Source organism: Rhinatrema bivittatum, chromosome 4, assembly GCF_901001135.1.
Source record: "Rhinatrema bivittatum chromosome 4, aRhiBiv1.1, whole genome shotgun sequence".
NCBI lineage: Eukaryota > Metazoa > Chordata > Amphibia > Gymnophiona > Rhinatrematidae > Rhinatrema > Rhinatrema bivittatum.
The window spans coordinates 371,852,659-371,878,902 of record NC_042618.1 but is presented as its reverse complement, the minus strand read 5'-3'; the positions used below and the strand labels follow the sequence as shown (position 1 = coordinate 371,878,902).

Sequence of the window (26,244 nt, the reverse complement as noted above, 5' to 3'; positions counted from 1 at the left end):
ATGCTCTCCACTGTAACTGGGTAATCTTAACCTGTTCCGATAAGACTGCAGTTAAACTTCCTTTCGCATGATGTTTTCATTTACCAATACAGCTATGGTCCATATTCATGAAGTAATTTTCAATCAAATGCAAAGATGATCTACACAGTGCTTTAGTTGACTGTAACAAGATATTAACTACAGTACTTCAGTTGGTTGGCATAGTTACTTAGTTCTGGTGTTTTTTGTTTTACTAATTATATGCTTTCAAATTCAGGGAGAGACAATATTCTATCTGATCAAACCAGCCTCTGCAAATATTTCTTTGTATGAACGGTGGCGATCCTCATCCAATCACAGCGAGATGTTTTTCGCAGATCAAGTGGATAAGTGCTACAAGTGTACGGTTAAACAAGGACAAACCCTCTTTATCCCAACAGGTAAGGTGCTTAGTAAATTGTTGTCAGTTAACTGTTTGGAGCCAGTAAGTACAGTGCTTTTACCATTTTTTTTATATCTCTATTTAAAAATACAAAATAAATGACAATTTCCAGTGGAGCAAGTTACAACATGAAAAGTTGTACATAACATTCAAGAAACATATACAGAAAGGCATAAAATTCTTAAACCCAACTATAAACAGGATTGTCTCCATTGCTAGGACAAATATTGTCTCCATTGCTATATTTCCAAATATTCTCATACCCCTCCAAATTATTTATTTATTTTCAAAATAATTTTTATTAATAGGAAGACGTTATACAAATCTGAGATAACAATAGCAGATGCAAATAGAAAAAAACCCCTGCATACAATGCAAGCGTTGCACAAAAATGTGTGGTTCAACAACCAATCTTCTGTCAACGTACTCCCCGGTTTTCCGTTTTTATATCCTCCATCCACTCCTGACCCTACCACCCCCACCCCAAATACCCAGCTCCAAAGCATCCTCATTCATACCGCATGCATACCACAGACAGACCGCGCACCCCCCCCCCCCCCAATCTAACCCTCCCTCGGAACCTCATTTAAGACCATATGGCCTTGTACCCAGTGTTATTAAGCTCAGTTTGGAGAGCCAGAGGAAACAGGGCATAACATGCATTCTAACAGGCAGTATATATCTTATCCGGTTTTCTCTTGCCAAGGTGAAAATCCATAAATTCCATCTGAAGTAGAGAGGCCATCCTGCCAAACCACGCATCAACTGAAGGCTGCACCAAGGAGTCAGTCCAGATAGCCAGTATGGTACGGCACGCCATCATAACCGCTAGGCATTCAAATCTTGCTCTGGAATGTTCCATTACTGCAGTATCGGCTATTTAATTGTGGCAAAAACTTCCAATAATAAGCAATAGTGATACGGGCAGCATGTAACAAATGTATAAAGAGTGCCTTGAGTGTTTTATTCAAATCTTGGTCACCCCATTGACACAGCAAGCATAAAGGAGTGGTGAGTTGTATAATGGAATCAAAAATGGCCAGTATGTCAATTTGCACTTCTCCCCAGAGATCTTGTACAATCAAGCAATCTTACCACATATGTAAATAAGAAGCTGAAATACCAAACTCCCACCAACTTAGTGGACTTGTCACACTAAAAATAGAAAGGATATCTATATGTTCTGAAACATCTATTCCCTTACTTTATTGCACCTAGGTAATTTAAGAGTAACGCTCCATATGTCTCTCGAATCATTCTTGTCTAAGGTTATTGATAAATCAGTATTCCATATTTCTATAAGGGATGTACAAGTCTTGAATACTTTAGTTCCATCTTGCAAGTATGTATACAAACATGAAAGCAGCTTGGATTGAAATTTATCTTGTGTTAGAAAAAATTCCAGACTGGGCTGTCGTCTCAATACTCCATTAGGTCCCCTAGGACCAAGCATATTCCTTCACAATTCAAGAAATGCATAAATGGGTAGATTTTCAAACCGCGCGATTTGGCGTACTTTTGCTGGCGCATCAGGCGCAAGCAAAAGTACGCGGGATTTTAGTAGATACGCGCGTAGCCGCTAAAATCCTGGATCGGCGCGCGCAATGCTATCGATTCCGTATAGCCGGTGCGCGCCGAGCCGCACAGCCTACCCCCATTCCCTCCGAGGCCGCTCCGAAATCGGAGCGGCCTCGGAGGGAACTTTCTTTTGCCCTCCCCTCACCTTCCCCTCCCTTCCCCTACCTAACCCACCCGCCCGGCCCTGTCTAACCCCCCCCCTTACCTTTGTCGGGGGACTTACGCCTCCCGGAGGGAGAAGTAAATCCCCGCGCGCCAGTGGGCCGCTGGCGCGCCGGGACATGACCTGGGGGCGGGTACGGAGGGCGCGGCCATGCCCCCGGACCGCCCCGGGCCGTAACCACGCCCCCGGGCCTGCCCCCAAAACGCTGCCGACACGCCCCGAAAACGCCGCGACGACCGGGCCCGCCCCGACACACCCCCTCAGAAAACCCCGTGACTTACGCGAGTCCCGGGGCTCTGCGCGCGCCGGTAGGCCTATGTAAAATAGGCGCACCGGCGCGCAGGGCCCTGCTCGCCTAAATCCGCCCGGATTTAGGCGGATTTAGGCGAGCAGGGCTCTGAAAATCCGCCCCAATGAGTGTGATCAGAGATACCGTATTCTGCCTTGTTCATCAAATGTTTTAAATTGACCACTGTGCCAAATTTGATCCAAAATCGTAGTCCTTTTTTATGCCAATTGCTATATCGAAAGACATAGTAGCCATAGACAATGATGGGTTCTCCTTCAGAGAGGAAATGTGGAAAACACCTCACAGTTAAAACCCAATTAACTTGTTCGTTAGGCGCCACATTTTCAATGTATGTCATTGGCATAGCAAGCAATGTAATTGTCAGTGCCATCCGATTAATATCTTTCCAGTGAGACCCAACTAGGAGCACCAAGATCCTAAATCTACCCCTTTATCCCAAGGAATCAAGCAGATAAATAGTATAAAAATAGCGCTTCTCCCATTTCTTTTATGCATTCTGAAATCTTCCAATACTAAGCATCAAAGTTTCAAAGAGTACTTCTTGAAGAACATGCTCCCAAATTGACTGATGGCCCCTACATGCAGGGATGTTGTACTTTAGTGCAATTGCATTTTTCATAAATAAAAGGGTAAAATTTCAAAGGGTTACACGCGTAACCCCGAAAACCTACCCCTGCACGCACCGAGCTTATTTTGCATAGGCTCGGCAGTATGCGCAAGCCTCGGGACACGCGTATGTCCCGGGGCTTTGAAAAAGGGGCAGGAAGGGGGCGGGGTGGCGTTCCGGGGGCAGTCCCGAGTCCTCCGGCACAATGTCTGTACCAGGGCATGGTGCGCCGGCAGCTGGCCGGTTCGTGCAAGGTACGCCTGCAAAAGGCAGGCGTAAAAAATAAAATAAGATAGGGGGGATTTAGGTAGGGCTGGGGGGTGGGTGGGGAGAGAAAGAAAAGTTCCCTCCAAGGCCGCTTCAATTGTGGAGCGGCCTTGGAGGGAACGGGGAAAGCCATCATGGCTCTCCTAGGGCTCAGCGCGCGCAAGGTGCATAAGTGTGCACCCCCTTGTGCGTGCCGACCCCGGATTTTATAACAGGCGTGCAGTAGCACGCACATGTTATAAAATCAGGTGTACATTTGTGTGCGTCGGGTAGCGCGCTCAAATGTAACCCGCGTGTGTAACATTAAAGATCTGTCCCAAAGTATTTTGCAAGAATTTCTCTTTTTATGGTCTCTGTTCTTTTGTTTACCCATGGAAGAATATTGTTTATTTTTGCTTTTTGTGAGTGTTTTATATTTAATTGCATAGCTTTGGTACATTTTAATGCTCATAAACTTGAGGGGCTAATGTATCACTAGCTGTATAGAGATACCAGCAGTTTGCCGGTGGAGCTCTGGGACCAGTGGACATGCAATCACAAATGCAAATGACTTCAGATTCTTTGTCATATGACAAAGTAGTTACAGAATCTGGTAGAAGGCAACATTAGTAGAAAGCTGGCCTAGACTTCTAGACTGGAGCAATAGGCCAGGTTATCCCCAGTTCTTCCAATAACTAAGATGTGTGAAATATTTTGTGAGAATTTGATGGTCAGTTATTTTGCAAAAAGTTCACTAGATGATTTTATGTAAAATCTCTCATGCAAACAGTTGAGGTCTGGTGAAAGAGTTTGTAAAAAGACAAAAACCCATTGGCAAAGTATCTAAGAGATACGAGTAAAACAAAGGTCTAACAGGAAGCTACAGATGATAACACTTTTGCTGGATTAATCTAATACATTTTTGACTAGCTTTTGAGTCTTAAAACTCCCTTTGTCAGGTCAGTGCAGAAGGATATGAGGGGGATACCTGTTTTCATTCACCCAATTCAGGATACTGAAGTCTTGAAAACTAGTCCCACATCCATCAGGTCAGGTCAGTAGACAGGTATCACCTGCACCTTATTTGCTAAGCTTTTTTGTTAGGCATTTGAATAAAAATGGAGAAACTTGAAAATTATGGCAAATTCTTGCTTAAATAATGCAAAATCCAGTAGTGACTGAATGAATCTGGGGGCAAAAGTATTAAGGCAAAAAGAAATACGGTAAGTTGTCTTTTGCAAGTAATTTGCAAAGAGGTGAATACTTTAGTTTTTTCCTTTTTTTTTTTTGCTGTGGAAATGAATTTTTTTGTAAATCTTTAACCTCGGTGTATTCCAAACGGCTTTCACATAGATTGTCAGCATTTATTCAAAAAGCATGGGAAACAGAGAGAGTAACTGCACTTAGGAGAGCTTCATAATGAATATTTTACAATAGAGAACTATAATGGTATGTGTAATTCTGGAATTGTTCCATTATCATCACATTCTAGCAACAAAATGAACAAACAGAAACTTGTACTTTATTTTACTAATGAAAAGTTATTTTTACATGCTACTTTTATCTCCAGAGAATATTTTTTATGCACCTTTCTACATGTTTGAATTTTCTCATTCTAAATTTATTTTTAGGTTGGATTTATGCAACACTAACGGCGGTTGATTGCCTGGCTTTTGCAGGGCATTTTCTACATAGCATAAGTGTTGAAATGCAGATGAGGTACTTTTTATTTGCATATACTGTATTCCATACGATTGACACATAATTTTCATAATGTGTAATGTCTCCTAGTCTTTAAAATTTCCTTTTGAATTCATTGATTACTTTATGGCATTAGTGCCATAGATACACATATTGCATGATCCTGGCACAGTTCTGCTTTTTAGGTTATGACATGGAGAGTGGCATCCCAGTGGTCCAATTGGTTGTGAGAATTCTGAGCCTGGGCACCACTGGCTGAAGCCTGAACCAAATAATCGAATTGTCTTATTGCTTTCCTCGTAAGGGGAAAACTTTCAAAATAATATTGATTTAAAAACAAGCATGCCTTTTAAAATGTCTATCTTCCGTTCATAAGTGGGAAAAGCTCCTGGGCAGTGCTTTTGGGTATTTTCACACACTTGCTCCCTGGTTTTGTGACCCATGTTCTGTCGAGGTATACAGGTGGGTTCATTAGAAAACACCAGTGGTTGCATCTTACTGCTTAAATTGAGCAATAATAATACAGGAACACCGGTATATAAAAATCTAAAAATAAATAAATAAATAAATAAATATCGGATGAAAGCTGTGCATGCAGATTTTTACTTTGAGGGGGGGGGGAGTTTCATGGCAGGAGGAGTGATATTGTAGTTTATTGGTGGACTAGAAAGTAGGAGTGATAGGGGCAGGAGGGTATGGAGTGGATGCCGTAGGTTGTTGGAAGGGTTCATGATGGGGGTGGGAGGGGGTTTTGAGTGCTGGATTGCTATACATGATTGGAATAGGGCAATGTTAAAGTGATTTCTTCTGTATGGGGAAATATGAAGGTTTTTAAAAGTTTATATTCTGTATATTGTATGAAAGATTTATTATAACCCACTCTAGCAATTCTGATGTATAGCAGGAAATCAAATTTGAATTATAAATACCTATAATTTGGTATGTATAAAATCGTATGAAAAGTTTTCTGGGGATTATTTATCATATATGTGTCATCTTAGGGCACAGTGAAGTAAGGCGGCATTGATCATACACCCTTAAATGCTTAACAAAAGAAAATTACCATCAGGTAATAATAATACACAAACATGAAGCTTCATGAAACCAGTCTCTCAAGTTCCATGGATTTTACATATGGTACTTTCCTATGGATACTTATAGGGGTAATTTTCAAACTCCTTTCAATGCATCCAGATCCATGAGTTGCAAGTGCATTTTGAAAGGGAGACATACCATGGAGTTTCCCTTTCAAAATTCAGGGACGCACAGATACTTGTGTTCCTATGTACTTTGCAGGTGCAAAATAGGCAGTGAAAAGTACTTGCAGGGATTTCAAAATGAAATCCCGGAGTGTATTGTATGGTGCCACCCCTCCTCAGCCCCCACCTCTTTTTGGTGCAGGTAAAAGTAAGCATGGGGGGGGGGGCAGTTTTCAAGTCATGCTTTTATGAGGGTAAACACACACTTACCCGTGCAAAAAGTTTGAAAAGTGCCCCTATAAAATATGAAAAGATGAACATAAGAACATAAGAAATTGCCATGCTGGGTCAGACCAAGGGTCCATCATACCCAGCATCCTGTTTCCAACAGAGGCCAAACCAGGCCATAAGAACCTGGCAATTACCCAAACACCAAAAAGATCCCATGCTACTGATGCAATTAATAGCAGTGGCTATTCCCTAAGTAAACTTGATTAATAGCCGTTAATGGACTTCTCCTCCAAGAACTTGTCCAAACCTTTTTTGAACCCAGCTACACCAACTGCACTAACCACATCCTCTGACAACAAATTCCAGAGCTTTATTGTGCGTTGAGTGAAAAATAATTTTCTCCGATTAGTCTTAAATGTGCTACTTGCTAACTTCATGGAATGCCCCCTAGTCCTTCTATTATTCGAAAGAGTAAATAACTGATACACATTAACCTGTTCTAGACCTCTCATGATTTTAAACATTCTATCATATTTCCCCTCAGCCATCTCTTCACCAAGCTGAAAAGTCCTAACCTCTTTGGTCTTTCCTCAAAGTGGAGCTGTTCCATTCCCTTTATCATTTTGGTCGCCCTTCTCTGTGCATTCTCCATTACAACTATATATTTATTGAGATGCGACGACCAGAATTGTACACAGTATTCAAGGTACAGTCTCACCATGGAGCGATATAGAGGCATTATGACATTTTCTGTTTCATTAACCATTCCCTTCCTAATAATTCCTTACATTCTGTTTGCTTTTTTGACTGCTGCAGCACACTGAGCCGACGATTTTAAAGTATTATCCACTATGATGCCTAGATCTTTTTCCTGGGTGGTAGCTCCTAATATGGAACCTAACATCGTGTAACTACAGCAAGGGTTATTTTTCCCTATATGTAACACCTTGCACTTGTCCACATTAAATTTCATCTGCCCTCAAATCTCAGAACAGAACCATGCATCTCAACTTTCAAAAAAAGACTAAAGACCTGGATATTCACACAAGCTTTCCCGGACGCCAATTGATAGAACACCTCCAAGCCACCCCTTATCTCCAACTATACCATGGTTAACTAATCTCCAACATGGTTAACTAATCTCCAACTCGGTTAACTAATCTCCAAATACACCATGGTCATCCTTATCTTCTATCGTTTACCTGTGTGAATTTAATAACCTTTCCTTTCTCTTCCTTCTCAGCCAAGTTCTTATTACCCTGTTATATGTAACTGCCTTTTCAACACCATTGTTATAGTTATGTTTACTATGCACCCCTGTTTTATGTGAACCAGCACGATGTGACTTCTGTCTCGAATGCCGGTATATAAAAATCTGAAATAAATAAATAAATAAATAAATAAATAAATTTGGATGCCCAATCTTCCAGTCTTGCAAGGTCCTCCTGTAATGTATCACAGTCCGCTTGTGATTTAACTACTCTGAATAATTTTGTATCATCCGCAAATTTGATAACCTCACTCATCGTATTCCTTTCCAGATCATATATATATATATATATATATATATATATAAAAAATTTTTTAAAGCACCGGTCCAAGTACAGATCCCTGAGGCACTCCACTGTTTACCCTTTTCCACTGAGAAAAATGACCATTTAATCCTACTCTCTGTTTCCTGCCTTTTAACCAGTTTGTAATCCATGAATGGACATCGCCTCCTATCCCATAACCTTTTAGTTTTCTTAGAAGCCTCTCATGAGGGACTTTGTCAAACGCCATCTGAAAATCCAAATACACTACATCTACCGGTTCACCTTTATTCATATGTTTATTAACCGTTTCAAAAAAATGAAGCAGATTTGTTAGGCAAGACTTCCCTTGGGTAAATCCATGTTGACTGTATTCCATTAAACCATATCTTTCTATATGCTCTACGATTTTGATCTTGAGAATAGTTTCCGCTATTTTTCCTGGCACTGAAGTCAGGCTCACTGGTCTATAGCTACCCGGATCGCCCCTGGAGCCTTTTTTAAATATTGAGGTTACATTGGCCACCCTCCAGTCTTCAGGTACAATAAATGATTTTAATAAGTTATAAATTTTAATTATTAGATCAGAAATTTCATTTTTGAGTTTCTTCAGTACCCTAGGATGCATACTATCTGGTCCAGGTGATTTGCTACTCTTTAGTTTGTCAATCTGACCTACTACATCTTCCAGGTTCACGGTGATTTTGTTCAGTTCTTCTGACTCATCGCTCCTGAAAACCATCTTTGGAACTGGTATCTCCCCAACATCCTCTAGTAAACACAGAAGCTAAGAATTCATTTAGTCTTTCTGCAATGGCCTTTACCCAAGAGCCCCTTTAACCCCTCGGTCATCTAATGGTCCAACTGACTCCCTCACAGGTTTCTTGCTTCGGATATATTTTAAAAAGTTTTTATTATCAGTTTTTGCCTCTATGGCCAACTTCATTTCAAATTCTCTCTTTGCCTGTCATCAATGTTTTACACTTAACTTAACAATGCTTATGTTTTATCCTATTTTCTTCAGATGGATCCTTCTTCCAATTTTTGAAGGATGTTTTTTTGGCTAAAATAGCCTTTCACCTCACCTTTTAACCACGACGGTAATCGTTTTGCCTTCCTTCTACTTTTCTTAATGTGCGGAATACATATGGACTGCGCCTCTAGGATTTTATTTTTAAACAATGTCCATGCCTGTTGAACACTTTTAACCTTTGCAGCTGCACCTTTCAGTTTTTTTCTATTTTCCTCATTTTATCAAAGTTTCCCTTTTGAAAGTTTAGTGTTAGAGCTGCAGATTTACTTATTGTCCCCCTTCCAGTTATTAGTTTAAATTTGATCATGTTATGATCACTGTTGCCAAGTAGCCCCACCACCGTTACCTCTCTCACCAAATCCTGGATTCCACTAAGAATTAAATCTAAAATAGCTCCCTCTCTTGTTGGTTCCTGAACCAATTGCAACATGAAGCAGTCATTTATTACATCCAGGAACTTTACGTCTCTAGCAAGTCCTGATGTTACATTTACCCAGTCAATATTGGGGTAATTGAAATCTCCCATTATTATTGCACTGCCAAATTGGTTAGCTTCCCTGATTTCTCTTAGCGTTTCATCATCTGTCTGACCATTTTGTCCAGGTGGACGGTAGTTTACTCCTATCACTATACTCTTACCCCACACTGGGATTTCTACCCATATAGATTCTACTGAGCATTTAGTCTCTTGTATGATCTTTATCCTGTTGGACTCTGTACCCTCCCGGACATAAAGTGCCACACCCCCACCAAGTTGATCCTCCCTATCATTGCGATATAATTTGTAACCTGACATAGCACTGTCCCATTGGTTATTCTCTTTCCACCAAGTCTCTGTGATGCCAATTATGTCAATCTCATCATTTGCTGCTATACACTCTAACTCTCCCATCTTACTTCTTAGACTTCTGGCATTGGCATACAAACATTTCAAAGTGTGTTTTTTGTTTGTATTAACAACCTGCTTTTCAGTTGTTAGGGATAATTTGGAAATCATTAGCTTTGGTGATTTTTTACATATAGGCACATGGACTATGCTTTTAATGGAACCTCTCTGTTGGAATGCCCTAACTCTCCTGTTTCATTAGTATCCTTCAAGGATACATTTCTCCGAACCATGCACTGCCTAGTGACTGTCGGCTTTCCCCCTTGTTCTAGTTTAAAAGCTGCTCTATCTCTTTTGAAAGTTAGTGCCAGCAGCTTGGTTCCACTCTGGTTAAGGTGGAGCCCATCCTTTCAGAAAAGTCTCCCATTTCCCCAAAAGTTTCCCCAGTTCCTTACAAAGCTGAATCCCTCTTTCCTGCACCATCGTCTCAGCCACGCATTGAAACTCTGGACAAACTCTAGTGGAGTCATTCATTCATTCAGTCTTGCATTTTAAGGCTCCAGCATTGCTCACAAGAAAGTTCAATTTGCAAACCAGGGAGACTAAGGGGGTCATTTTCCAAGCAGATCGCACGCGATAAGGGATGTTTTGCACGCGAAAAGTCCCTTATCGCGTGCGATACCAAGATCGGGGCGGAGTTGGGGCGGTGTCAGCCCCGGAAGAGGAGGAGTCGGGGTGGCACCGGGGCTGACGCCGTGAAGACTTTGCCGACAGCGAAAGGCATTCTGCGTTTTTGCTGCCAGTTTCACGCCGAATAACTACACCTTTTATGGTGTAGTTATTTGTTGCGACGCTGGTAGCGATCGCACCACGGAGGTGCGATCGCTGCCGGCTATCGCAGGACCGCCCCCCCGTTACCGCCAAATTCACTATGCCTTGCGGCATTAGTAAATCCAGCCCTAACTCAATATGAGTTTTAAAGAATTTATAGAACTCTCTAAATGAGGGCATTTTACAACAAATTAAATTAAAATTTTGTATTTAATATTTTTATTATTTTATTTCTCTAAAGGTATGATATGTCATACATGTCACAAGATTAAAATGAAAATTAAGTCATCCAGTCCCAAATGTATATTTTTATATGTACACATACACATATACTCCTACCATTTTGTAGATTTTTAGATATGAGTTTCTGTCTCAGGTTTTAAGTGTAGTGTGTTGTATTTAATTGTTGTATGTTTTATTTTGATGTTTTATGTGATTTTTGTATCCGCCTTGCATAATATTATTTGAGAAAGGCAGAATAGAAATATTTTTAAATGAATATCTGTGTGTGTGTACATACACTCACATATATTAAATACAAAGAAAAGTGACCCCAGAAAATGGTATGGCATTTCTTTTGCTTTTCTGTTGAATGTGGAGACTGCCATGATAGTAGCCACCAACTGGTCCCTTGAAATGGCCATCAGATGGTAGCTATCGTGATCTCCTCAAGCGGCAGAGAAGGAAGAAAGAGCAAAAGTTGCTGCTGTTCTTTGTGACTATCTTTTAATTTAAATTCTGTATAATTTGCTTTGTATCACAGGGCGTATGAAGTGGAAAGGCGATTGAAAATTGTCAGTCTCACCCAATTTCCAAACTACGAGACAGCATGCTGGTATACGGGGCGGTACCTCTTAGAGACATTCAAAGGTAAAGTAAAAGGCATTCCAGGTTTACTCTTACTGGTACTGGTATTCTGCCATCACTTGCTTCTCATTTCTCACCTTTCACTATACAGTACTCACTACTCTAAGGAGTAAAATTTCAAACGAGTTACATTTGTGAAAGTAGCATATTGTAGCAATTTTCAGAAGTCCATTTGCAGTGGACCCTCGAGTTACAACTGGCCTGACATACGAACAACTTGGGTTACAACCAAAATTTTAGTTTTGAGTTACAACCAAAGTCTTGAGTTACAACTTGAATGCCGGCCAAGGCCATGTGTTATCCGCTCGTGCGTGTGGTTGCTTCTAATTGGGCATTTTTTCCTGTCAATCACGTTTTTTTGGGCTTGGTGGGTGGGAGTTCTGCTCTGCTGTTGCAGTGATTGGCTGCTGCTGCTGCTGCCGATGAGGCCTGCCCATCTCAGGCGCACCCAGAGCTGCAAATGTTCACAGGAGCATGTAGGCGGACCCGGCACAGCATTGCAGCAAGCAACAGCATCACTGGTGACCAAGGAAGCTTCTGTGCAGTAGCAGAAAGGGAGTGTAGCACTCAGCTGGCTACAGCAAGGTATCAGGAGGGGAGGAGTAAGTATGCTGGGAGGGGGAAATGAGTGTTTGGGGGGGCCAGAGATGAGATCTGAGGGTGTGGGAAAGGGGGAATCCTCCCCCTCCTCCCTTCCTGCAAGCCAAAGATATCAACTTGAATGGTGAGTACAGTATGAAATTGTTGTTTCTGGTAGGCTAGGCACATTTTATAACATTTTGGTGAGTGCACTAGGAAAATTATTGGTGTTTCTGGTAAATTAGACATTGTTCAACCCTTTTTTATTATGAAAAGGTTAGGTAAGGGGTGCTTTGGGAGGTTCGGAACGCATTATGGATATTTCCATTATTTCTTATGGGAAAAATAGTCTTGACTTACAACCAACTTGAGTTACAACCAGCCCTCGCGAACGAATTGAGTTCGTAAGTCAAGGGTCCACTGTACATGCAAAAAATCTTTTGAAAATTCAGCCCCCTAGAGTGAATACACAGGAGTTGCATTCATAAAAATAGCAATTTTCAAAAGCCCATTTACTTGCATAAAATCCATCTATGCATGCAAAACCCAGTTTTACGCACATAAATCTTTTCGAAAATTACCTCCTAATAGCATTGTCCTATAAATATTTTTTAACACTTACTTACAAGATCCTGTATGCATACAATCAAGCCTCTTTAATCTGTGATAGTTGGTACATTGATTTTTTTTTTTTTTTTACTTTTTTTTTTACTTCTTTATTTATAGTACATTGATTTTTAATGTGACTTGAGCTACAATTAAGTATCTGTGGTGATAACAGGTCCTTCTAATACCTCTTTCATTCAGAGGTAAGTATGGTTCAGAAAACTATGTACATCACTGCAGATGGTGCTTATCTTAATACAAAATATTCCCTGCTGCTACTACTGCTCACTTTGCTCTTCACAAATAGACTGGATGAGGCCCCAGTCCCTCTGCCACTAAGTAGAGAACTTCAGGGCCAGTGCAGCCTTGGGTCAGCAAGGTTCCCTCTCCTCCACCGGCAGAAGAGATGGGATGAGGGTGGGGGGAACAGGACAAATTATCGCTCTTCCCAAGGATCCAGATATCATTAGGGTGTTCCCTGTACGTACCCAGATCAGTCCAGACTCCTAGGTTTTGCCTCCCTGCCAGCAGAAGTAGGCAGAGAAAGTTTCACTGACACTGTACATAACCCAGTATGCCACCTGCAGTCCCTCAGTATTTCTCTGTCTCCAGCAGATGGTAGATGGTGCAAAACCTGCAGTCCTGCAGTCAGGAGACTGTTTTGGATTTATGAGCCTTCCACCCAGGGGGGTTTTGGGTCCTAGTGGGTCCTTCCCTGTCTGGCTGAGGTGGACGAACTGGGGGTTGGTGACCCTTTTGTACGCTTGCTCCTTTCTTCCGTGGAATGTAAATCTGGTGGTCCAGATCCCTCCCCTTCATGAGGTGGCTGAGGCAGCTACAGGCTGAGGGTGGCTGTTTTCTTTTAGTCGGTCTCTTTCTTAATTTAGCTGATTTTCTTTTCTTTTGCTAGCAGCTCTGTGTTCCATTCTAGGGAGTAGATATTGTAAGTTGGGTAAAGTTTTGAAGAAAAAGAAGATCTGGCTTTTTTTCTAATCTGCCATGCGGCCTGTGTTGGAACCTGAACCTCTGCACCAAAGGAAAGTATTGGTTTCTATGTATCTTTATTTGTTCTCATAGAGAAAAAAAAAAAAAGAGAACAAGGAACTACACAGATGAATCCATTCAGCAGCGAGGTTCCAGGGAGGAAGCTACCTCAGCAGCTCTGGGAGCTCAGCAATGGGGTTTTTCACTAGGTTCTCTGCCTGTGGAGGAGACCAGGTGTTGGCTCTGTGGCGCTGAGGCACTGTTCTCCTGCTTGCCGATTAGGTGCTGATGGTGCCGCAGGTACGGGAAGGAACAGCATGTTCATGCAGCAAAAGCATTCAGGAGTCTGCGTCAAGCATGACTGCACCAGTAGAACAAGCATCAAGGATGACGGTGGTATAGCACTGAGGCTTTTCCCGTCAGTGTGAAAACGGCGGCCATTTTTTATTCCCTAGCAGCGTCGGCAGGAAAGGTAGGGGAATCCCCTCCTCAACTATCATCGGCAGTTCCCTGTCCCGCAGAGGTGCAGAGAGGCACTTGCACTGAGGAGGATTAGAGGTCTTCAGCTTGTTTTAATTTGCTTATGCGCAAAGCATGTTTAGCGAGATGCTGGCTCTTGGATCCAGTCTTCATGGATTCTTCGCCAGTCAAGAGGTCTGAGCTGTTGAGAAGCTCTTCAAGACGATGATTTTCGGTGTTAGATTTTAAACGGATCCGGGCCTAAACGCGTTGAAGGTGTAGGCAGGTTTTACTTAGCTGTGTGGTAGGCCACTGCAGCAGTTCTCTCGCATGTGTTGGCATGTGCGCGCATTCTCACTGCGTGGTGGTTGCATGTGCTGGGACCTGGGTGCATAAGGCTATGGCCTAGATTTGAGCATGTATGACTGCGACCTAGACTTAAACGCATAATTGCGCAGGTACTAGTGCGCATAAGACTGCAACCTAAACTTGAGCATGTATTTGCGCAGCTATTTGTGCGTGTACGACCATGGCCTAAACAAGCACGTATTTGCGCATGTACTTCTGCACGTACGACTGCGACCTAGTCTTAAACATGTATTTGCATGCATCCTGGAGGGGTGTGCGTGTATTCCCAGGTGGAATTGGTGTGTGCACAGGAGGCTGCCTAGAGCTGAAGTTCAGGAGAGCTAGGTGCTAGGGATGAACAGGTCCAAGTGCCATGCTATCTGTGGGGCTTACCATCTGATACCAATTCAGTCCTCACTGTCTCTCCGTTTGTGTCAGTGCTGGTTAGATGCTCAAATCGATTTGACTACTACAGCTTTTGCCCTTGTTGGGACATCCCCTTGGCCTATGTTGTCTCTGGAGGGGGAGTGGAGTAGGAGGCGGAGCATAGGTAATAGGGCAAACTGTGATAACTTTTTTGCACTTTGCGATAAGTGCCAGAATTGTTGTATTTCCTACGTTCAACCACTGGGGGGACCGTTTTTAGTATTTTAAGCTGCTGGAGAGCCAGCCTAGCTATCAGGACCCTCATGATGGACTCTCTACCTGGGTAACATCAAGCTAGGTTGAGAGAACATTGCACAAATCTCATCTTTGTGTGAGTTTCCTCACTCCAAAGGTCATCAAATCTTCACAAGAGAGCACTGTTCTGTTCATACGTTTCACTTTGAATATCAGAGTGGCCCCTAACCGTTAAAGCCGTGTGATATGGCTTCGCAAAATTGTGAAGCCAGCCCACTTGGCCACAAATCCTGCCCTAAACTGCTCCCCTTTTTCTGATTTGCATCACACCATGTGTTATGATGCTTTTGCACTTTGATAAATGACCCCCTTAGTGTGGCTGGAGATCAATTTTAAGTTAAGCATCCTGTTTCTTTTCCCCCCTGTATACATTTCAAGAGATAAAGTATTTAAATAAGGTAAATGCAGCTCTCAAGGTCACCCATTTCCAAATGGAAACTCTGAGGTCCAACTCTGAGGTCTGTCATAGCGGCAGTACTCAAGGGAGAATTTGAGGCATCTCTTGTCTTGATAGAGGCGTATCTGCACATAGCCATTGGGCCGGAGCACCAGAGATTCCTGAGGTTCATGGTCCTAAGGGAACTTTTCCGGTTTCGAGTCCTTCCATTCGGAAGATGATGGTGGTGGGCCCAGCCGCATGGCAAAAGGAGGGTAGGTTGGTGTATCCATAGCTGGATGACTGGCTTATTCATGCGAAATCAAATTACCTCTGTCGACAGTCAGTACAAAAGATATTGATGCGCTTGAAGTCTCTAGGATGGATGGTGAACCTAGCAATGAGCCATTTAGTCCTTTGACAAACTCTGGAGTATCTGGGAGCTCAATTCAACACACTAGCGGTGACAGTATTTTTCACAGAAAGAGATTGCTGAAATTGCAGAGTCAGATTAGGCTTCTGCCAGAGCTTTCGGTACCCAGGGTCTGGGACTGTTTACAGGTCTGGGTTCTATAGCATTGACATTGGAATTAATGCATTGGGCGTTCGCACATATTCGGTCTCTGCAGGGGGGGGGGGTTCTCCCACTGGAATCCGTTATTGGAAGAGTTTCATCTTCCTCATCCATTAGAGGGGGAAGCCAGGAATAGTCTTTTGTGGTGCTTGCTCGCACCAATCTCGAGCGTGGTGTGGAATTAGAGATTATGAATTGGATAATAGTCGCCACCGATGCAAGCCTCTCTGGATGGAAGGCAGTGTTGCAAGATCAGTCAGCGCAGGGCCAGTGGTCAAAACAGGAGGCCTCATGGCCTATCAATCGGTTAGAGATGAGTGTGGTGCATTTTGTGTTGCTTGCCTGTCTGCCAAGATTACTCGGCCTTCCAGTATGGATCCTATCAGACAATGTGATCACGGTGGACTACATCAACCGTCAAGTTGGAACCAAGAATCAGGCAGTGGCTCGAGAGGCCTGGAAGTTGATTCTCTGGGCAGAACAGCACTTGGAGCAGCTGGCAATGTCTCACATCACCGGAGTGAACTACATTCTGGTGGATTTTATCAGTCGGAGAAAGTTAGACCCCAGGGAATGGGAACTGTCGGAGGCAGCGATGTGTTTCATTCACGGAAGATGGGGATATCCCGACCAAAGAGAACACCAAGGTGTTACAGTCTTACAACCGCTGAACAGAACATGGTACAAAGGAATCGGATTATTGGTGCTGCTGTGGAATCGAGGGATTCTTCTTTGTCTTCCCTCCAATGGCCTCTGGTGGACAAAGGATTGCAGCAGATAGAGAAATATCCAGGCAGTGTGAGCCTGGTAGCTCCAAAGAGGCCACATTGGCCATGCTTCCCAGATCTGATCAACATGGCCATAGATAGACCCCCTGAGGTTCGGACAACTGTTTTCCACCAGGGTCCAATATTTTGGGGTCAGGCGGTTCACTTTTGTCTCGCGGCTTCGCTTCTGAGAGGAGACTACTGAGATGGAGGGAATATTCCAAAGTGCTTATTTCCACCTTCTACATCCTTGACATATGTGTGGATTTGGAGGATCTTCGAGTCCTGGTCTGCTGTTGATGGACTGCAGCCTCAGTCTGTTCAGGCTACGGTGTCGCATATTTTGGCTTTTCTACAGAAAGGTTCTGGTCAAGGGACTGGCCTTTAACTCTGAGTGACCAACTAGTGACATTGGATTGTCTCTGGGGTAAGGTGCAAGGGTATCATCAGTCTGCACATCTGGATGTTCTATGGTTCTTTCAGGGAGCTAAGAACTTGTATCCTCAGGTGCAGAACATTTATCCATCTTGGAATCTGAATCTAGTCCTTGGAGGATTGTGGGAGGCTCTGTTTGAACCACTAAAGAGAGCTATGGTTAAAAACTTGACTCTTAAAGTGGTTTTCTTGGTTGCTATTTGTCAGCCAGGACAATTTCGGAGCTCCAGGCGCTGTCATGTTGAGATTCCTTCCTACCGACGTCTGATTCAGGGGTATCTTTATGCATGGTGCCTTCTTTTCTGCTTGTGGTAGTCTCGGTGTTCCATCTTAGTTAGACAGTAGTGCTTCCAGCTTTTATGGATTTGGATTCCTCTATGCCTCATGCAAGGGAGCTTAGGCTCTTAGATTGGAGGCATGCATTATTGAGATATATAAAGGTCACTTATGATTTCCATAGATTGTATCTCCTCTTTGTAGATCATATCACCTCTTTGTACTGTGGAGTGGTCCAGAGAAGGGAAATAAGTCATCTAAGGCTAAAATTGTGTAGTGGCTGAAGGAAACGATCAAGTCAACTTACATTTCTAAAGGGTGCCTGCTGCTGGGGGGTTTAGGGGCGCACTTGATGAGTTCTCAGACGACTTCCTGCGCTGAGTCACATCAGGAGTCTCCACATGAAATTTGCTGAGTGGCTACTGGGAAGTCTTTGTCCACTTTTGCTGGGCATTATCGCTTGGATGTTGGGGCTCCAGCTTTCATGTGCTTTAGTGAGAGTGTTCTACAAGTGGAACTCTCCACATCCCACCTGAGTTAAGGGGAGCTTAGGTACATCCCAGGAGTCTGGACTGATCTGGGTTTGTACAGGGAAAGGAAAATTGATTCTTACCTTCTAATTTTCGTTACTGTAGTACCACAGATCAGTCCAGAGCCCTGCCCATTTTCTGGGGGAGAGAGTCCGCCACTCGTATTGTTGTTTGTATATAGTGCGGAGTTGTTGGAGGTTTTCAATACTGATTGCTTATGTTAAATTTGGGAAACGATTTTTCCGTTGTCTTTTTGGGCAACTTAACCTTCTTCCGGCACATTGGAGGGGAGCGAGTTTGCTTAGAAATTTATGGTTATTGCTGTCATCTTGTCTTGGGTTCAATTCAGTACTGAGGGACTGCAGGTGGCACACTGGGTTATGTATAGTGTCAGTGAAACTTTATCTGCCATCTGCTGACAGAGAGGTAAAACCCAGGAGTCTGGACTGATCTGTAGTACTACTGCTTGATACCCTATTGGCAGAAGGGTGGGATCAAAGAGAAGCTGGAACTGGAGGGGTTTTTGATGCTTCATCAGTAGAAATGAGAGGCAGGTAGAGAATTGGAAAATGGGGGGAAAGCAGGTTGGAATTGCAGGGGTTAGGTCTTAAGGAGAAGAGATGGGGAAAAAGCTGAAGAAAGGATCTCAAGAGAAGCTATGCAATATGGTAAAGAGCTAGAAGTGGAAATGAAGAGGAGATGGAAGGTGTCAAGGGAAGGAAAGTAAGTAGGGATGGTGGAGGTCTATTTGGGAGAGTGGAAAGAAATTGCAGGGAGGACTTTGGTGTCTGTTAGTCATTAGCAGTGCCTAACAACACATATCTTTTGTATTTTTGCCGAATTTTTCCACAGTCCCTACCACCCCAGGATGTTTGACCCCCAAGACTAAACCATTCAGTGCTACTCAAGCATCAGCAGGGGTTTTCCCTACAGCATTCTCTTTATCTTGTTCCTTTCTTCTTCTCCTACTGTATGCACTAGTGCAAACATTGAGGTAATTTTAGAAAGCATTTACCCACATAAAACTAGGTTTGACATGTGTAAATGCAATTTACCTGTGTAAGTGGTTTTTTTTTAAATTGCTACAATATATGCCATTGAATTGTCCATAGGTTATACAAACATAAATGCGCTTTGGCGCGTAAATGGCTTTTTAAAATTGCTAACAGTGAGTTACATGTACATGTGTAACTCCTTTTAAAATTACCTTCTAAGTGGGTAGTTTTTTTCATGTGTGGTTTTCACCAGTATTAATTGTTATGATTATTGCCATGGAAAAAAGTAACTGCGGAAATTTGCACTTGTTTTTCTGTGAGTACTTTTTCTGGGCAAAATGTGTATAGTTTTAAAAAATCCAAAATTACACTCTTTGGTGCCTCTTCCTATCTAATCCTGCCCAGTATTTTTATCTGCATAGAGGGTGTGCAGTTATCAAAAAGTCAATTTTTGCTTTGAAAATCTGCAATGAATTTTGTAAGAGTTACAGGATATAAAATATTTTAAATAAATAAAACACCATTCATATCATTTTGGATTAATGTTCCTTTGTACATTTTTTTAAAAATATGTATTTCTTAAATGTCTGTACCTCCCTTCCAATAATAGCTCAAAGTGATTTGTAGCAGGACATAAATACATTTAAACAAAGCACCAATAAATAACAGCATCACAATAATACAGAAAAATATACAAACAACCCTCCCCCCCTTTTTATTTTTTTAAAGGTATGTATATTTAAGGGATAATTTTGTAGCAGCCTGCATAATTTAGACAGCAAGTAGTTGCATAAGCCACACCAATTTTTAAAGAGAAAGTGGGGTAGATTTTCAAAGGGGTACGCGCGTAAGATACGCGTGTACCCCCCGAAAACCTACCCCAAACCCCCCCTGCGCACGCCGAGCCTATTTTGCATAGGCTCGGAGGCGCGCGCAATCCTCGGGGCTTGCATGGAGGGGCGTGTCGGGGGGCGTGCTGGGAGTGACGCGGCGTTTCGGGGGCGTGTCGGGAGTGACGCGGCGTTTCGGGGGCGTATCCGGGGGCATGGTTCCGGCCCGGGGGCGTTTCGGGGGCATGACAGCGGCCCCTGGACCAGCCCCCGAACCGGAACATGGAGCGCGGCAGCCGGCCCGGCGCGCGCATTGTTACGCCTGCTTCCAGCAGGCGTAACTTTCGTGATAGAGGTAGGGGGGAGGTTTAGATAGGGCCGGGGGGGTGGGTTAGGTAGAGGAAGGGAGGGGAAGGTGGGGGGAGGGTGAAGGAAAGTTCCCTCCGCGGAGCACGGAGCGGCCTTGGAGGGAACGGAGGCAGGCTGCGCGCGCAGGCTGCCGATTTTGGGCAGCCTTGTGCGTGCCGACCCCGGATTTTAATGGCTACGCGCGTATCTATTGAAATCCCACGTACTCTTGTTCGCGCTTGGTGCGCCAACAAAAGTACGCGTGTGCGCAGATTTATAAAATCTGCCCCAGTATGCGCATATGTGTATACTTTCCTTTTGGAAATGATCCCACTCTAACCACCTGGTCACAATTACACGTTCTAGATTGTGCACAGGATATTTTTGGAAAATGTTGTGTGCATACTCCTGAAAATGCAAGTGTATGCAAATGCCTCCCCTTCCCTGCCCACGGGAAGGCCTCCGCTCAGTCTGGCTAAATTTACACGCAGATATGACATGTGTGCATAAATTTACCTGCATATTGGATGGGCAGTTTTACAAAATTCCATTTCTGTGGGTAAAGCACTGGTTTATCCATGGAAATGCTTTTGAAAATTGCCCTCTGTAACTTAATTTGCATGTGTTTCTGGGAATTATAATTTCCTAGTATCACTAGATCTGCTAAATTGGGTTCCTTCCAGTGTAGTACAGATGCATGTGTGAAAATGACTTTCCCTCTTTAATTTATCACAGCGATTTTCTGAACAGCAACATTTAGACTTAAAAGATCAGAGATTTGATGGGCACCCCTTGTTACTTTAATAATCTATAAAATTGAATTTTGGAATGATATTAGAAAAGTGTTCAAAAGACTGAATCCCCAAAAATGTGTCAGTATGTCAACATGTAGTGCGGTCTGACCGTGAAGGTCAGCTCAGGTGTTTGTCACTGAGTGGTCCCATAAAATAGGTTTCATACAGAGAGGTTAGGATGTTCAATCTGTGTTCAGGGAATGTGTATGCAACATGTATTCTGCCATAATACATAGTCCCATGGATTCCTAATTGAGGTATTTAACTTATACTGAGCTGCAATACAGGGCATCTCAGATCTCGAATAATATCTTTGGCGTGGTAGGATGTCAGGATGAAATAACTTTATAAATGTGAATGGTCTTCTGAGCTAAGCTGCCATGATATTAATTTATGGGCAGCTTAATTTGTGTTATTAGTGGGTGGGAAAGTCCTTAGTATTGCAGCTAGGCTATGTTGAATGGCTTTTTAATGAAAATAAGTGTCTACATTTTGTGGTATGAATAGCCAGGTTCTCTATTAACCAGTTATTGTTTTCAATGGAAATATACTGCAGGCATGATGTGTGAACAGACAGGGGCAGATTTTAATACCTACGCGCGGGCGTAGATTTGTGCGCGCAACCCGGCGTGCACAAATCTACACCCGATTTTATAACATGCGCGTGAGCCCCGCACATGTTATAAAATTCGGGGTCGGCACGCGCAAGGGGGTGCACACTTGTGCACTTTGTGCGCACCGAGCCCTAGGGGAGCCCTGATGGCTTTCCCTGTTCCCTCTGAGGCCGCTCCGAAACTTTCCTTCCGCCCCCCCAAACTTCCTCTCCCTTCCCCTACCTAACCTGCCCCCCAGCCCTACCTAACCCCCCCCCCCAATACCTTTGTTTTGCAAGTTGTGCCTGCCTCTGGGCAAGCGTAGGTTGCGCGCGCCGGCCAAGTGCCGGCGCGCGATCCCCCGGCCTAGAGGCCCTATGGAAGCCTCTGGCCACGCACCCGCCCCAGAACACCCCGCCCCTTTTTTCAAGCCCCGGGACATACGCGCGTCCCGGGGCTTGCGCGCGTCGCCGGGCCTATGCAAAATAGGCTCGGCGCGTGTAGGGCTTTTAAAATCTTCCCTACATTAACTGAAGTGAACTGATGCTTCCAAGTCATAAAGTGAATTATAATGCAATTAGAAGGGGAAGTGTCTGCTTCCGCTCTTTAAGTTCACAGTTTTCTTTTTCTGCCTTTTTTTTTAGGTTTGCACAAATCCGATAAGCAGCCTGCTCCTCACCTAGTACAGGCAGCAAAAATTCTCAACAGCGCTTTCAGATCTTGGACTAAAAAACAGGTAGGCATTTTCCTTTCCCACATGATGAACTCTAAGGTGGACATTTTCAGGAGCATGCCTAACTGTAGCATGACAACATTTTTAGCCTACACAAAACCACCAGCTTTTCAAACACAAGATACCCACGGAAACTGGGCTTTGAATATTAAGTTGTTATGTGGGTAAGTATACTGTATGTACGGAATGTTGCCCTTTGCAAAACTGGGTGTAAAATTGTATGCATTATCAGCATACTGGTCGCCAGAGGTATTTCTAGGTACTTAAGTCTTGTGGTAGGGGCCCATAGGGCTCGGGCTGATACAGTCTCCTGCTGAGATTTTGGTAATTAAATTCAACAATCACGATCAGCCTCCCTGAGAATGCATGTATAAAGGGGAAAAAAAGGACACTAGTGTTACTAAGACCCTGATGGACTTATGGGGGCAATTAAAAAAATTGACACCAACCATACTAGGATATGCTGTACTGGTTGATTCTTACATGGTCAATGATGTGCTGCCAGTTTTTTATCAAAGGGCTGTCACCAGTTCTGTTCCAATTGCTTTCACAAAATTATGGGGGTCATTTATCAAAATGCGGTAAGGTGTTTTCGCATGCGTTAAGGGCTTATCGCATGCGATCGCACCATATTGTATGGTGCGATGCAAATTCCAAAAATAGGAGGAGTTAGCCTGCCAAGAGCTATTGCACAGCCATAATGCTGATTTTAACAACACCTCTTTCAGATGTGTTAGGCTGTGACCATGTGGTGAGGTTTCATCACCATTTGTGATGTGTCCTGTAAGGCGACAATTTGAAGGCTCCAGAGCCCTGGGGGGGGAGAGAGAGAGAGAGAGAGAGAGAGAGAGAGACTGAGACTGAGACTGAGACTGAGACTGGCTGTAATATCATGGCCCATAGGCAGGTATTTGTATCCCTAGGGTAGGCCCACCTAGTAACTCGAGGTGGGGATTAGGTAAGTGTGTAGGGGGTTAGGGGCCACTTTGACATGCTACGTGACACCTACGAACAGAACAGTGGTCTCTTGTGAAGATTTGCTGGCCTTCGGAGTGAGGAAACTAACTCCAAGATGAGATTTGGGCAACGTTCTCTCAACCTAGCTTGATGTTACCCAGGTAGAGAGTCCTCTCTCTCTCTCTCGCGCTCGTGCTCTCGCTCTCGCTCTCTCTCTCTCTCCACACACACACACGTGTCTGGGAGCATTAAAAATGGTCCCCCAGTGGTTGAATGCAGGAAATACAACAGGTCTGGCATGTATCACAATTTGCGCTAACTTAGCTCTTTGCACAGGTAATTAGTGCAAATTGTGGTAAATACTATGGGGCGAATTTTCAGAGCCCTGCTCGCCGGTAAGCCTATTTTACATAGGCCTACCGGCGCGCGCAGAGCCCCGGGACTCGCGTAAGTCCCGGGGTTTTCGGGGGGGGCGTGCCGGGGGGCGGGCCCGAACCGCGCGGCGTTCTGGGGGCGGGCCCGGGGGCGTGGCTGCGGCCCGGGGGCGTGGCCGCGCCCTCCGGACCCGCCCCCAGGTCGCGTCCCGGCGCGCAGGAGGCCCGCTGACACGCGGGGATTTACGCCTCCCTCTGGGAGGCGTAAATCCCCCGACAAAGGTAAGGGGGGGGTTTAGACAGGGCCGGGCGGGTGGGTTAGGGAGGGGAAGGTGAGGGGAGGGCAAAGGAAAGTTCCCTCCGAGGCCGCTCCGATTTCGGAGCGGCCTCGGAGGGAACGGGGGTAGGCTGCGCAGCTCGGCGCGCGCCGGCTATACAAAATCCATAGCCTTGCGCGCGCCGATCCAGGTTTTTAGCAGATACGCGCGGCTCCGCGCGTATCTACTAAAATCCAGCGTACTTTTGTTTGCGCCTGGAGCGCAAACAAAAGTAGGCTATTCGCGCTCCTTTTAAAATCCGCCCCTATATTAGCATAAAACACACCCCTTTTGCTATCGCATGCGGTACTTACCGCATTTTGATAAATCCAGGCCTATGTTTGTTATCAAATAAATTGTACATAGAACATATAGGGGGGCATATTCAGTCAGACATTGAGCAGATAAGTTATCCAGCTAAAGTTGTCCTGTATATTCAGTGGGATAAATGTCCCACTGAATATACATGATTAAAGTTATCCAGCTAACTGTAGCTGGATAACTTTCAGCCTAACTGGGCAGATTATGAATATCACCAGTTATAAAGTTATCCGGCTATAATTAACTGGATAACTTTAGATAACCAGCTATATTCGAAAAAAAAATATAGCCAGTTAACCCTTACATTCTTAAAAATGCTATAATTTCGCATGGGTAACTCCCGCGATAAGAAAAAAGGGGTGTGTCTGTGATCATTTTTGAATTGCTGAGAAGAGAGAGAGAGAGAGAGAGAAAAAGAACACCTCTTTATAAGACCGTCATAGTATTCAACTATTTATATCACAATAGGAGGGCCAGCTAATAACTCAAAGTGAGGCTTCGGTGGTGGTTTAGCATTTTGGGGCCAGTTTTACATGCAGCGTGAGACATGCAAACAGTACAGTACATCTCAGTGAAGGTTTGACGTCATTTGGAGTGAGGAAAGTCTCATAAAGATGAGATTTCAACAATGTTCTCTCAACCTAGCGTGATAGTACCCTGTTTATAGAGTCCATCAAGCTAGGGTGAGAGAAATCTCATGTAAAAAGTCTGGAAATTGCCCTCTGGAGTATATGGAAATATTAAATCTGCAGGATATTTTTTTCAGGCTGCAAACCTCCCTCCTCTTCCCTTCCCCAAAATAATATTTAAGCTGACCTGGATAGGAGAGGGCCGACATTTGACTCTTGGCTATAACAATTGGGACTGTGGATAATATTTTTCGTGCTCCTAAATTTCATGGAAGGGAGGTCTCCATGTTTTAGAGCATGTCAGCCCAGTAAAGTGAAAATGAATTTTTTTTTGCTTTCTTCAAATCTGATTCCAAATGCCGTATTATACTGGAGAGCAAAGAAAAGCTTTTCCTTACTAACGTCAGCACAAGGGTTGGAGTGAGTGGGGAAACAAGTGAAAAGTTGCACCTTGATCTCTTCTTTCACCATGTAGGGGTTCAACAGATTGCAGTGTGCACTTGTTAACAAATAAAAGCAACATTTGTCTCTAAATACAAGATGCCAAACCTACCCATCGTAAACAGAACTGATCTGCTCAAAAGACAGATGGAGAGAGAGAAAAAAAATGCCACATTTCATTCTGTAGGATCTTCAGCACAAGTACAAAACAGGGCCTTATTTTGATGTATTGTTTGGTATTTTTTGTATGAGCTGGCAGTTTCCTCTTGCTCCTTTGCACTTCCAGCTCAATCAGAATTGGCATCCATGGGGCTTCGGCACTGAAAACTTTCATTTGCAACTACCCGGGAAATTTTTTTCCATTGTTTTATATTCCCCTTCCAAGTCACTTAATCCAGCCATTTTAGCAACAGTCCTAGATACGAGGCCACACATCAGGGGCTCCCCCACTCGGAATCCTTCAATTGTAGTGGATGCAAAGATGCCCTGTTTTCCAAAGCATTTTTTTCCTCCTATCTTGGCTGGAATAGAAGGGAGTCTTTTGGAAACAGATACTTACAGCATTAGGATTAACTACATTCCTAAACTTATTAACTTGCCTTGTTTTTTCACTCTGTTGCTTCCTGTTTTGTCCACATTTCCATTTTCCCTTCCTTAGACTTTATTTTATACTTTTTTTTGGAATGAAAGAGGGTGCATTATTTTTTTTTATTATGTGGATGCTTTCTTTATCTGAAACCACGGTTTGCTTT

The 26,244-nt window shown here is 43.6% G+C and overlaps 1 protein-coding gene across 3 annotated transcripts in view; it reads left to right on the top strand.

The window, feature by feature from the left end:
- The window catches only part of PHF2 (PHD finger protein 2), a 381,209-nt gene that overhangs the window by 259,270 nt on the left and 95,695 nt on the right, over positions 1–26,244 (top strand). For all 3 annotated transcript variants that reach the window (XM_029600845.1, XM_029600846.1, XM_029600847.1), the window contains 4 exons: positions 257–419; positions 4,957–5,044; positions 11,442–11,548; positions 22,365–22,456. In XM_029600845.1, coding sequence (XP_029456705.1) covers positions 257–419; positions 4,957–5,044; positions 11,442–11,548; positions 22,365–22,456 — 450 coding nt within the window. The remainder of the gene's footprint in view (positions 1–256; positions 420–4,956; positions 5,045–11,441; positions 11,549–22,364; positions 22,457–26,244) is intronic.